Source organism: Medicago truncatula, chromosome 1 (genome assembly GCF_003473485.1).
Source record: "Medicago truncatula cultivar Jemalong A17 chromosome 1, MtrunA17r5.0-ANR, whole genome shotgun sequence".
Lineage (NCBI taxonomy): Eukaryota > Viridiplantae > Streptophyta > Magnoliopsida > Fabales > Fabaceae > Medicago > Medicago truncatula.
In genome coordinates this window covers 44,604,335-44,618,752 of record NC_053042.1, presented here as the reverse complement: position 1 = coordinate 44,618,752, position 14,418 = coordinate 44,604,335, and the positions used below count along the sequence as shown (strand labels likewise).

Genomic DNA, 14,418 nt, shown 5'->3' with positions numbered 1-14,418 from the left:
GTGAGGTGAGGGGCCCTATTTATACACATTGTAAAGGTTGTTCTAGTAAGTTCCTTTTGATATATATATATTAGAATATATTTTTTTGAGAGAATATATAGTAGTATAATTATACACCTAACCCGTTACTATTGTATGTTCATAATATAATATATAACAAGAAATTTGAAGAAACGTGTTTCGGGGGATTTCTTTAGTGGTGGTGTCAATGCATGTAGATAGTGGGAAATTTGGTGTGTGGGAATCTCTTCCTGTCTTTTATCCTTGTGTGCAATTCCTAGCTATAGACTGACTTAACCTTACTTCCACTTTTGACTTAACTCTTAAGCTTATAATGATAATATAGAAAAATAATAAATGGAACCAATGAGCCGCGTCCTCTTTTGTCAACCTGTTCACATATATGATGAAGGATATAGACATCAAAATGAAATTTGTATGAATGTTAATGTGTAAGCACACAAATTAAGTGCACATTTGCAAATTACCACTATAGTGAAATATCATATACAAATATATAGATAAGGTGGTTTGACTTCTAAATATTTTTCTTCATCAATAAACACATGGTATATTTTACTAACTAAAATATTTATTTACGAGATATGTCATTCGAACAACTATTTTTTGAGATAATTTATGGGACAATTAAAATATACAAAGAAATATAAATATTAACACAAAAATCAAAATAACAACGAGAGTAAAAACACAATGTGAGTATGAGTGAAAAAATTATTCTAAGATTGATCATCATAAAATAGTTGTTCAAATATTATTTCTCTTTATTTATAAGCAGAAACTTATACTTATTTGAATATATATGGATTGGGTATGTGCTCAATCCATCATAAGAGCTAGTTTTCTATGGTCACAAATCAATCTAATTGAAAGTTAAAGCCTCTCTATCAAGCATGCACGAGTCAGTAGAGACAACTGTCGAGAAGATGGGCGGGGACAAGGGCAAGTATTCACAAGGCGTTAATTTGTTACAGTCTTGACCCCCGCTTCTAAGAATCTCTCCAAGATCACTATATAAACTAGCAGAAAGACGGAAACATACTCTGTTTATTGCGGTAACATATGTAAGTTATGTGTTCGTCTTTCCACTTTATTTGTTGCGCTGAGCCTGTAAATTATGAATGATATTTTATATGAAATTTTGATTTTGAATAACATTGTAATTATAAATATTTGTGAATTTCAAATTGTAATAAACCCAACAAATTAAGTTTAAATTTTCAATAATAAAATCAATAGTATAACAAATATATATAAATTCTTATCTTTTTTAATAACACCAACAATATAATATTATTATAGAAAAATTTATTTAAAGATGTAATTGGAATAATAAAATAGCCGTCACAATCTCATATTTCACTTCTTCTTATGTGAGACTCTTAACATCTCCTTCACAACCAAGATTATGACGTGTGAATCTAACAACAAATGTCTCTCCAGATATTGAATAGACTCTAACACAACTCCTTAACAAAACTTACTTGTAAGATGATGGCTTCTCCCATTTGTAAATACTTTTTTTGGTGATGGTCGGGGTTTGAACTCCAACATTCTTGTATATATTATACATTGTTCATACCAATTGAGCTAAGTTTACGAAATCCCATTTATAAATACTTGTTCACGCCAAATCATTTTTCATCAAAAAAGACTCTTAACAATTAGATCTGCGTATCAATTAGCCGATTCGTGTACAAGAATTCTTTTTAGAACTACAGATAGCATACGCACCACAAACACCCACTATGTTAACCTACCCAAGATATATGAAATATTCCTAGCCTCTACCTGCAAATCTAGTCAACAATCGATCTTTCGGTAGGGTTTTTTGTTTTTCCTACTTTCTTCAAATGTACTCTTTAGAGTGACAAATGGCAGTATACAATATAATTTCAGCGGCTTTCTTGTATCGCACTATGCTTTTAATCATTATAAGTTTGAACTATACGATCAATTTATGAGTAAGGATCCATTTCTAAGAAGAAATAAATAACTTCATTTAGAGAATGGTATACATAATCGAAGTTTATTTTTTTAATTTTTTAAAAAAACTTTGTTTATATTGACGAGACATTTAGACATGGCAACACAATACGCACCCCCGCCCCCGCCCTAATTTAACGGAGAAAAGCCAAATTTACTGGATCCGGATGCGGGGAAAATCCAAAATTTTAAAGCGGGGCCGGATCTGGGGTCGGGGGATACTCACCCCCGCCCCGCACCCGTATTCGTTTAATTTATTTTGTATGTTTTTTCCAGCTTTATTTTCTATGTTTTCCTTGCCAAAGTTTTCAACATGGTACAATGTATGTTTATTTTGTATGTTTTTTTTAGCTTTTTTTTTTGACTTAATACATCGTTTGGTCCCTTAATTTATTTTCAGTTTTCAATTTAGTCATCTAATTATTAAACGTTTTAAATTGGTCATTTATCTTATTTTCATTATTCAAGTTGGTCCTATTTTATTCATTTTAACCCCCAAAAAAAGGAGACCGTTGGATAAGTGAGGTCTATCATATCAATTTGTGTATCACCAACACCTGATTTATTTTACATTTTTCATCTTCTTTCCTCATCTTCATCTTCATGCAATCTTCATCAATCTTCATCAGCTTCAACTTTTTTTGTTCTTCCAAAAATTCATCATTTCAACTTCAACAAAAACCACAAAATCAAACATTTAAATTTATAATTAACACTTTGTCAAAAAAAAAAAATTATAATTAACACCACCACCATCATTCAAAACTCTTGGTTAAAATCAAACTGCAACGTATTCCCATGGTTAAAATCCATGACATTATAAATTTACAAAAAACATGCATAGGATCATATTTATCCATCCATTCAACAATGTTGGAAAACAAAACAAAACAAAAAGAGTGAAACTAACCAAGAGGCTTAATCTTTCCGCCATAAACATGAACTCTAACAACATCCTCAAAAGCAACAGCAGCAACTCTAGGAACACCATACCAGGTCTTAGAAGCACCCATATGAAGATAATTCAAGCTATGCAACACAACTTTCCAGAACAATGTCTCTATTTCAAGAGCACTGTTACTGTTTTTCTTCTTCTTGTTCATATTTATCCATTTGGCTTTGATTTCAAACTCATAAAGTGTAGTGGTCCCAACTCTACCAAATGGGTCGTTTAACAGGGGAAAAGGAGGGATGATTTTGCAGATTCCGAATTTGGAAGCTTGGTTTTCGATCTTTAAAATGTATTCGATTGGATCTTCGAATTCAGCTGGAGTGGGTTGGTATTCGGGTGCTACTGGCATGGATTTTAACCATGGGAATACATCACCGTTTGATTTTGGTGATAGATAGTTCTTTTTGGAGTTAATGGGTTTTGGTGATCCGATTTTGAATGATGGTGGTGGTGTTAATTTTATAAATTTAAATGTTTGATTTTGTGGTTTTTGCTGAAGTTGAAATGATGAATTTTTTAAAGAACAAAAAAAAGTTGAAGATGATGAAGATTGATAAAGGTTGTATGAAGATGAAAATGAGGGAAGAAGATGAAGAAAAGTAAAATAAATCAGGTGCCGGTGATACACAGTTAGATCTAATAGACCTCATTTATCCAACGGTCTCCTTTTCTTGAGGGTTAAAATAAATAAAATAGGACCAAATTGAATGAAGGAAAGAAGATAAAGAACCAATTTAGAACGTTTAATAGTTAAGGGACCAAATTAAAAACTGAAAATAAGTTAAGGAACCATGAAACGATGTATTAAGCCTTCTTTTTTCAAATGAATATTTCGTATACTTTGATCATCTATGTTTTCTACAGCCTGTGGTAAGTCCATGGTAAGAAAATACGCAATTTAAAAAAAAAAGTAGTATATAAAACCAACTTATGATGTAAATATGATAGTTGCTAATTAGGAGAGTCATAATAAGGTCACATGATATTGCTAGCAGGGCACCTAACAGATTAGGAGGCTTAAAACAAATTTTTTAATGTGGCCTTTAAAAATATTTTTATTTAACAAAATATTTATATAAAGTCAATTTTGTAGATACCAAAATTTGAATTCATGATCAAGTGTAATTGAGACTTTTTTGGTAATCAGTTAAACTATATAAATATCTATAATTTATCTGTCATATAATATACTTATAACCAAATTAAATTTTTAGAGGCCTTTTTTTCACCTAAAATTTTGTGGCCTAAAGCTCTTGCTTGGGTTGCTTGGCCCTGATTGCTAGCTTATTATTAAGATGAGAGGATGCTGTTAGCTAATGAGAGTTATAATAAGATTACAAGATGTTGCTAATGATGGAAGATATAACTTGTCTCATTATTTTAGAGAATGAGAGTTTGTTTTATGGTCCCTGAGTTGTTTTGTATAACAATTTCCATCACTTGTGCATCTTCGGCTTTGTTTATCATATGTGGTAACAGACCATGAATTTGTAGCTAAATAGGACTTAATTTCTATCTAAATCTCCTTAGTTTCTCATTCCTAAGATTAATTGCCACTGAAAACAGGTTTATTGTGATTTTATTTTATTTTTTTCTACACTTTTTGTGGGTGGAGGTAATCATATTTAATTTGAATTATAATAATTTTAGTTTTATTTTAATCCAGTAATATGCATTGTAAGATTCTTATTTTCTAAATTTGAAATGAAATAGACATTTCTATTAGTAAGGTTGTGAGTGAGCAATGCCATGATTATGGCACATTATTTATTTTCTCAACTTAATTCATCTTTTTTTCTTCTTTTTTCTCTCTTTTGTTTGAAAACATAACTTGGTTAAGTTGGTTAGACCATTCATTTCACAATGAACTTAAAAAAAAATGTTATCTATTTTTTTATTTTGAACTCCACGATAACTAATGTATTGGCTTAAGAGTTTAAAGTGTACTCATGCTTAATGTTTTATGTTCGATTCTCCTAAATGTCAATATGAATATGTTAATTTAGCTTATTCAAACAAACAAACAAATTGATATATGAGTTAACGCCTTTCGCTACACCTATCAACTCCAGTAGATTTTCAATATCTTAAATTCGATTCTTTTCGATGTTAATTTAGATAGACTAATTTAAAGTAATTTTATTTTTTGTTTAAATTTTTATTTTGAGAGAGTCACTTAATTTTGCTTAGGGGATATATATGTATTTACCCGTTAGTGGTACGCGTACACCTGTACGTCTCCCACTCGCAACATTTTATGTAAATATATGTTGCTATACGTGTCACCAAGTGTAGACTTGTCTGTCTCCCCCTCACATGGATTAACCCTTCAAGGTTTGATCATTCCATGGTGTAGACTTGAAACATATGAGTATGTTTTTTTAGTTCTATCCGCTAACAATTTATAAGTGGAGTCGGTCTATACAAAATTTTATTCTAACTCTAATTGGATCATCTGTCAGGAAACGACGTGATTACTCCTTCGTATAGAACTAAATAATTAGATTAATACATGGATTAATTTATCAAATATTGCACCATTTGACTATATAAGGAGTTATGAAGCTCAATACATGATGCGATACAATATGACAACAATATGTCGAGTTGATATGGAAAATTTTTAAAATTCAAGATACGATACGGTTGGGATACTTGAATAAAAAATTAAATTTAAATTATATATTAAAACTAAAAAAAAATATGGACTAAAACTCAAAAGCAAAAATATTGGATCAAACAGACATAGAAAAACGATAAGGCACAACAATAAAATTGTCTTCACACAACAATCAACAATAACATCGTTCTCAAACAAACAAAGAGACACAAAATAAACGGTGACAACAATAGAAATATAAATGTAAGTGATATTGATAAGAAAGCGAAAATTAGTCAATTACATATATGATATATCCTAAATAGAGACATCATTACTTAGTCAATTACATATATACCAAATATAATAGAAACATCAGGTAGCCCGCATATATTGGTTTTCCACCACCTATCCCTCGTATCCCAGATGTATCAGAAAAGTATCGGATAATTGTTTTTTAAAAAAATAAAATTTAATCTTCGGATACTCGCCTGATACGTATCGAGAAGTATCATGCAGATATTGGTGCAGGATACGCAGGGGATACATTACGTCTTCCATTTTGAAGTATCTGGGCTTTAGAGATTAGGAGATGTTAACACAAACAACTCGAGTATTTTAAAAGACTTTGAGTCATGAGAGAGAAACCATTGTCTGTGTTTTTGGAGCATAGATGAGAAAATTATATTAAAGAAAAATCAATAATATCACTTTTAAATGTTTAGATGTTTGGTAAATCACGACCATGTATATTTTTTTGGGGCTAAATTTGATAAATCATATGCCATTTGTATTATAATCGATCATGTGAAACACGTAAACTAGGGAAAGTAGCTTCAACCAAAATCAATTTCAATAAGAAGGATATTTCAACTCTGTCGGACCGTCTTCTATTCCTTTTTTATGTCTGAACTCTTGCCTTATAAAAAAAAATAAAAATTTCAGTGATTTTCCAATCAAGATCTAAACATTCTCATACTCATTAAAATCACGGTGAACATATATGAACGAACGTTTGAAGGTTTCCACGTGAAACCAAACGAAGGATTAACACCTTATTTTCCTTTTATATTTTTTCCTATCACATCACTATATTATCATATTTATCATATCGCTCTATTTTTCTTAGTTTTAAGATATATACATATGAGATGTCCACAAAACATTTTTCATATATATTATTAATGAGACATTGTTTACTTTTCTTCTTCCCATGCAAAATATGAATATATCCAAACATACATATACATAAATATCTAAAATACAAGTTATAAAATTTCCAAGATACAATTATAGATCATATATATAGTTTATACATGACCACTTAATGAATAATAACACCAAATTGCACAAAGATCAGATGAGATAAAACTACATCTCCATCAGAAGCCCAACAATTTTTTCTCACTCTTTCTTTCCTCATAAAACAGAAAAAATATATAAATATCAAAAGAAAACCGACGTATTTAAGAATTCAAATACAAGTTAGTTGTATAATATTTTTTATAAGGATAATGTATACCCATGGCTCTCTAGATACATACATACATATATATATATATATATATATATATATAATATATATATATATATATATATAACCTCAAATTTTGGTTAATTATTAGCCCTGAATTTTGTTGAATTGGTCACACCTGCTCCTCACCTCTCCTTGTGTACCAGTCTTCACTCCAAGCACAGAAACCTTCTCCATTGCCCTAGCAAAATCTTGAAAGAAAGCTTGTTCATCTCTTGCATATAACTCCACAATTGGCTTGGTCCTTGGATCAGAACCCAACATAGCATCTGTTCTCAATAAACCCAAACCTTTCAACACATTTTGGTAATATGCATTGTCAAATTTCCCTGGTGACCTAACATCATTAAAAGCAGCCATATTAGGGTCAGTAGTATAGTTTTTGCAAACTTCTCTCAACCCTTTAGCCAATTTTGGATGAAGTGTAGGATCAGTCTCAGAGGTTTTGCTGAAGTTGAAAATTCTGTCGCTGAATTCTTTGCAGTGAGTGAAACCAATTGTATGTGCACCGGTTAATGCAACCATTTCCTTAATAGTGAAGTTCTTTACGGTAAATTTGCTAATAATATCGTCCATTGTCATTTTTGTTGTTGGAAGAGCTTTTTCAGTTCTTGAAGCTTCTGATACACGACTATCTTTTCTTCCTAACGCCACAGGATAAAATGGACCACCAACCATCTTAACAAGATCCCTTGTTGCTTGTGCAACAATGTCAGAACATGAAACAACACCAGGACATGCTATTTCCAATGCATTTTTTATTTTATTAACGACGTCGTATCCATCCCCTGAGAGGGAGAGGTTGATTTCTGCGTCTTTTTCAGCGTGAGGGTTGTAAGCCGTTGAAGAGATAAGGACCGATCCATCACAACCGTCGGTGATGCAATCGTGGAAAAAGAGACGGAGGAGTCCCGGTGCTGTTGCCGGGCTTGCACTTTGTTTGTTGAAGATGTTTTCCCTAACAATTTTTTCAAAGTCAGGACATGTTTGTTTGTAGTAATCAATGTTGAGTTCAGCTGAAGAAAAAGAAAATGGAAGGGAAATGAGGAGAAGGAAGAGGATAGGGAAAGCCATGGGAAAATAATTATTCATGAGATTGTTTATTATTTTATTTTTTTTATTTTCCAAGAGAAGTTTTAAGAGCTAAGAGACTCTATTTTTCCTCTCTTGGGTTTGTAAATGAGAATACCTTTTGGGAAGGAAGGAAACAAATTAAGGTGAGGGGAAGAGAATGCATATGTGCCAAGTTTGGGGACAATGAGAGGTGGGAAAAAAAGGAACACAAGGTGTGGAAGAGAGGGGTTCAAGGAGATTTTTTAATATGGTTTATTTTTGGATTTTGCTATTTTTGCATGGTCAATTAACTTCTTGTGTTTTGTATCGTTAATCTACTTTTTATGAGACTATTTTTATATGTAAAGAATATAATTATGAGTAAAACAAAAATGAGTGATGCATGTCTTCGGGGGAAACTTTAGGCTTATAATTTATTATTTATTTTTGTTTATAACTTGTGTTTGAACGTATAATGCGCAGATAAAACCCGAGAGTTTTGTAAAATTAATTAATGTGTTTGGTGCATATTACTCCTTCCAGATATCTTGATTCTTTCAAAAAAATGACTAAACCAAAAGGGCGGAAGAGGATCCACATCCATGTTTTATAAAATAATTTAAATAATGTAGTATAATATATATACTTGCTCTACTTTTTTTGGTATTTATACTTTCCTCTACTTATTTCACTTTTACGATGAATAAATAAGTACGGTCGATGAGGTTAAATATGTTGGTGACTCGATCTCATCATGAGAATGTTCCAACTATTAAAGATGTGTCAAATAAGGCCTTTGTTTACACCAGCATTGTGCAAAATATTGAGGTACCTCTGTCCAATACATTTGCCTTATTGCATGAATTAGAGGCTCTCCCTCCTCCTACTACTACTTTGGATCCTGACATTTCTGTTCAAGGAGTAATGAGGAGACATGTCTGTGACAAGCTGCCAGCTTGCACTGTGTTAAAACCAGTCCTTGATAGCTTTGCTCCAATATATGGCCATGCTATCCGAGGTCCTTTGTGAAGTTAAAATAGTGTTCACAACACATGCAACAGAATAAAGTTTGGATCTATTTTGCGCTTAAATTATAAAAGGCTTAAATATGTATTTCATCCTTGCAATTAGGGGTCGTTTGAAAATCGGTCCCTGTATTCGCTAATCCTTGCAATCATTAATTATTTCAAATTTCGTCCTTTGACCAACTTAATCACTGCACGTCACTAATTCGATGACTTGGCAATCACTCCCACACATGAAATTCCAATTTTGCCCTTAAGAAGAGGACAAAATATTGAAGAAAGATTTGGAAACCCAGGGGTAAAATTGGAATTTCATGTATGGCGGTGATTAAGTGGGGAGAGGGACGAAATTTTAAATGATTAAACAATGCAAGAGTAAATTGTCAGGATTAGCGATTACAGGGACCAATTTTTAAACGACCCATAATTGCAAGGATGAAATACATATTTAAGCCATTATAAATTAGATACTAAAAGTGTACCTTTGTATCAATTCTTGAAGCATGAGAAATTCTTCAAAGATGTGAAGACTCTACGTGTATCCACACTGACCAATTCTTACCCTCAACCTTTGAGTAGTGGAACAATAAAACTAGAGCATGTTTATGTTTTGTATTGTTGTGTGTTGTATTGTGATCAAATCACTTAAGATCTCTATTTATAAGTTACACACACTACAATCAAATAGGAGGTGTTGACTCATCATAATGGTCTTTTATTTCAAACTAGTAAGAATACCCGTGCTAACGCACGGGTTGATATATAGAATTTATGTATAATTGCCTTTGATAATGATAATTTGAATATTCATTAATTATGCATTAAATACTTGAATATTATCTATTGGTGAATAAATTTTTTCAAAGCTATCAGCTAACAAAATTAGTAATAATTTATATATAAGCTAAGATACACTTGATAAATATATACTCCCTCCGTTTCAAAATACATGTCCAATTTTTACAATGTGCACTATTCACTTGATTTACTTTGACCATACTTTTTAACTAATGTATAAATACAAATATTAGCATGTAAGATGTTGTTTGATTTGTCTCGACAAATATTTTCAAAATATTAAATTTTTATAATTTTTTACTTTGGATAATTAAAGATATTAACGGTCAAAATTGAGCATTGCCATATGTGAAGTGGTTGACTTGGACATGTATTTTGAAACGGAGGGAGTATATAGTTTAAAGTTACAATTAAAAACCTCTAATAAACATGGAATTGAGAAATAGGAATAATAATAATATTACATATAGTAGTATTATTGAAATTTTAATAACGTCTAGAAAATTTGGAGACGGAAACAATATTTTTAGCCATGATAGAGTCGCACTTAAACTCAAGTATGCTATTTGGATATATCCGATTGGTCAAGCAAAATGCTCTCCATCCTCTTGCAATGGTGACAGATGTTGTATTATTTTCGGGATCGATTTTGAATATCAATTTGCAAACAGTGATAGTATTTGAGCTGCCACATAACCTCAAGTACTCATAGTTTTTTAATTTGAGAAAATTACCCAGATTAGGTGGTAGGATCTGAAATGGAATATAAAGAGAAAAATTATGTAAAGGGGAAATTATTATTTATTAAAAGTGGTAATAAAATATCAATTTGAAAGCGTAGCGAAAGAGAGTAAATTTACCAATTTCGAACTGATTGGATAATTGTTTGGCATGTCGACTTCAAATGTAACATCTCTAAGATTGGAAGTAGTCAATCTATGATAACGTGGATATTCGTTTGTTGTTGTAGAACCATTGAATATTTGGGTTTGGAATACACTATTTCCTAAATATGTGTAAGACATAAGTGGGTTTGATGTAACATTATAAAAATTTCTGAATTCGTGCCAACCTTGTGTGAGTATTGGCATTAGTAGTATTTTGTTAAATTCAACTTCATGACTATTCCCATATCCATCTATCAAGGTCAATTCATCTTGAAGTTCATCATAAAGGTCAGCAATAATTAGGGGATCTAGTTCACAAATAATCTGTGATATAATTAAAACAATGTTAGTCTAATGACATGAAAAAATTGTGCAAATATTGTTATAAGTCGAAGTAGTAATACCTCTGTGCATACTGCTATGAAATATGGTCTATTTGATTCAGAAGTCATAAATGGAGCTATGCTGTTATTGACTGATCTTTGATTTGTTGGTAGTTCACATATTGATGAAGAACAGGATTCCATTGTGAATGGAAAATGTTGTATGCTTAATGATTGATGATGTATTTATAGTAAATAGTTTGTAGTTGTAATTTTATTTTTATTAATAAATATTCGTACTGGATGTAAAGTTTTGTTTGTATGCTCCTTATCCTTTGTAGTTTGATTGAAAAGAAACCAATTTTTTTTGTTTATGAAATAAACAAAAATAAAAAAGGAGTTGCACGGTTACATTATGTATATATAGAAATTACTCATGGTCAATGGTTGATTATTTTGTGTATCATACGACATTTATACATATAGAATGATAGATAATGGTAAAATTACACTTTTAGTCCCTTAACTTAATTTCAGGTAACAATTTGGTCCTTTATCTTTTTTTCATTTCAATTTGGTCATTTTTGTTCATTTTCAAATACATTTTCAAGCTTCAAATCTTATACTCTTATGCAAACATAGACGAGGATCATAGATTTGAAGACTGAAAGAGCATAAGAAAATAAAATCATGAATTTTAAACTTAAAAATTCATATGAAAATGGACAAAAAGGATCAAATTGAAATGAAAAAAAGATAAAAGACCCAACTGTTACCTGAAATTAAGTTAAGAGACTAAAAATGTAATTTTACCATTATCTATCATTCTATATGTATAAATGTCGTATGATACACAAAATAATCAACCATTGACCATGAGTAATTTCTATATATACATAATGTAACCGTGCAACTCCTTTTTTATTTTTGTTTATTTCATAAACAAAAAATAATTTGCTCAATTTATTTATATATTTGTATTCTTTGATTAATTAAATTCTTCAATTTAATCATCAAATAATAAAATAATTCTTTAGCAAGAACTAGAACACTCGTTTGTGTGCGACCCATAGGTTCATTACTAAACCGGTAATAGATTAATCAAATTAATATATTAATCAAGGTAGGCGTCTAGTAACACTCTTTGACGTCCAGGTAGTATGAAGTATTACTTTACTTTCAAGAACCATTTAGAATAATATAATATTTTTCTTCCGTCGTTACAACTCTTGTTAACTCTAGAGCATGGTACAATTGTCAAACTCTAATAAGTTAACTTATATGACTTAAGAAACTCATTTCTTCTTTCATTCAATTTCCCTGGCCAGGGTTTTAATTTTATCATAGAGTTCAAACTCATTACCAAGAATTGACGGATCCCATCTTGATTAGTCATTAATTATACAAGTAGTTAATCGTATCTAATATCCTTTCAACTAGCACCCTAAGGTATTAGGTGTTCAGAATCAAAATACAATAAATAACATGTTAATTACCATGACAATCTCAGGTCAAAGAAAATCATTATATTCTTTCTTGAGAATTTTTCTATTGACATTTTAAGGTAATATCGACCATTAGAAATTCTCAGTCGAGTCACTTCAATGATCACATTACTATATGCATCATCTATATATGTAATTTAATAAATGAGACTTATTAATCTTTATCCAATAAAGATTATCACATATATATATTGATCTATCCGAATTATTAATGTCCTACTCACAATAATAATACGATCAAGAACAATTTAGATTAAAAATAATAAAAGATTTGTTTCTCATTATCATAATCTCTATCATAATAATAAGACTATAATTTTAATCAAGGACGTTATCAAATTAACTATTTCACTAAACAGTAAACAAGATAATGAATATTTATTAAATTTAAAATTGGTTACATAATTGATTGGATCTTGGACATCTCCAACACTTTATTCCCCTTACTACCTCTAGATCAATACCCACCGAGGCTAGTGAGAAGAGTGTCCAAATTCTTAAAGAGCTTTGGGGTGACTTAGTAGAGGATGGGCCTGGCACCAACACGAATTCACTCCCAACAAACCTGTGGAAACTCTAACAAAGGTTAGTAGGGAACAAAAGAAAAAAAGAAGCAAAGTGATCTTGTCACTCCTGTTTACACAAATTCTGGAGGCATAATAATCACCAGTTCTATAAAGGGTATCTTCAAAGAATCTCATTTCTCAAGCACCACGACAAAAACCGTTTATTCTCTACACCAAACAATATCTAAAAAATCTCAAATAAACTAATCACCTTTTCCAAAATTAACACACAAAAATAAGTTTGATGATAACATTGAAAATGACACATTCATCCTTCCATTGTTAGCTTTGCAAGTCACAGTTTTTCCTAACCATGGTATTTGCATTGGCATCACATATTGCCACGTGATGGATGATAATAGTTGCAATCATTTTATGAAATCTTGGTCTTTTATCCATCAAGGAGAAAATGTAGTTAAATTGAAGTCACTGCCTTGTTTTGACAGAGAAGTTTTAAGAGACCAAAAGGACATGAGAATGTTTTCTTCAGTGACTATTTTGCAATGAGAAAATTATGGAAGCCTAGACTCATTGTTGAAACTCAAATCACCAAAGAACATGAAGATTTTGTTAAGGCAATTATTGTTTTTGGAAAAGAAGAAATTGAGGGGATGAAAAAATATGTACTGAATCAATGGAAGAAAAATGGCAACGATAAGGAAATCAACGTGCCACAATTTCTATCTAAATTTGTCGTAACTTGTGATTTCGTTTGGGCTAGTATAGTTAAAGCAATACATAGATATGATGATGATGGCGATGATGAAGATGAATATTTTGCTCAAAAACAGTTACCCAACCCCGAGGCTTCCCAAGTTCAAGCTGCTACTCAAGCAAACAACACCCTGACATATTAAATGAGATGCCATTTGATATAAGAAAATGAGTTTTTGCTGTTAGGGCGCAAGCTATGGGAGGCTGGGCATGGAAGAAATGAAGAAGAGATAAAAAACAAAGAGAGGAAGGTGGAAAAATTGGGTTTAAATTTTCAAAAATTTGATGATTACGTTTTTTTAGTTTCAGTCCTTATGTAAAAATGCGTTTTTCGTTTTAGTCCCTCTACTAAGAGCAGTTGCCATCTCATCAAGTGCCACGTATGCGACCGTTAGCCAACAATGCTTTTTTTTTTTTTTTTTTTTACGGAAACTGACGCGAGGACCAATTTCAAA

At 31.1% G+C, this 14,418-nt stretch overlaps 1 protein-coding gene across 1 annotated transcript; it reads right to left on the bottom strand.

Moving 5' to 3' along the window:
* Positions 1 to 7,179: 7,179 nt before the first annotated feature.
* LOC25484835 (peroxidase 41) lies at positions 7,180 to 8,166 on the bottom strand. The gene has a single exon (XM_013613839.2). The coding sequence runs from the start codon at positions 8,164 to 8,166 to the stop codon at positions 7,180 to 7,182; it is 987 nt and encodes a 328-aa protein (XP_013469293.2).
* Positions 8,167 to 14,418: the final 6,252 nt, after the last annotated feature.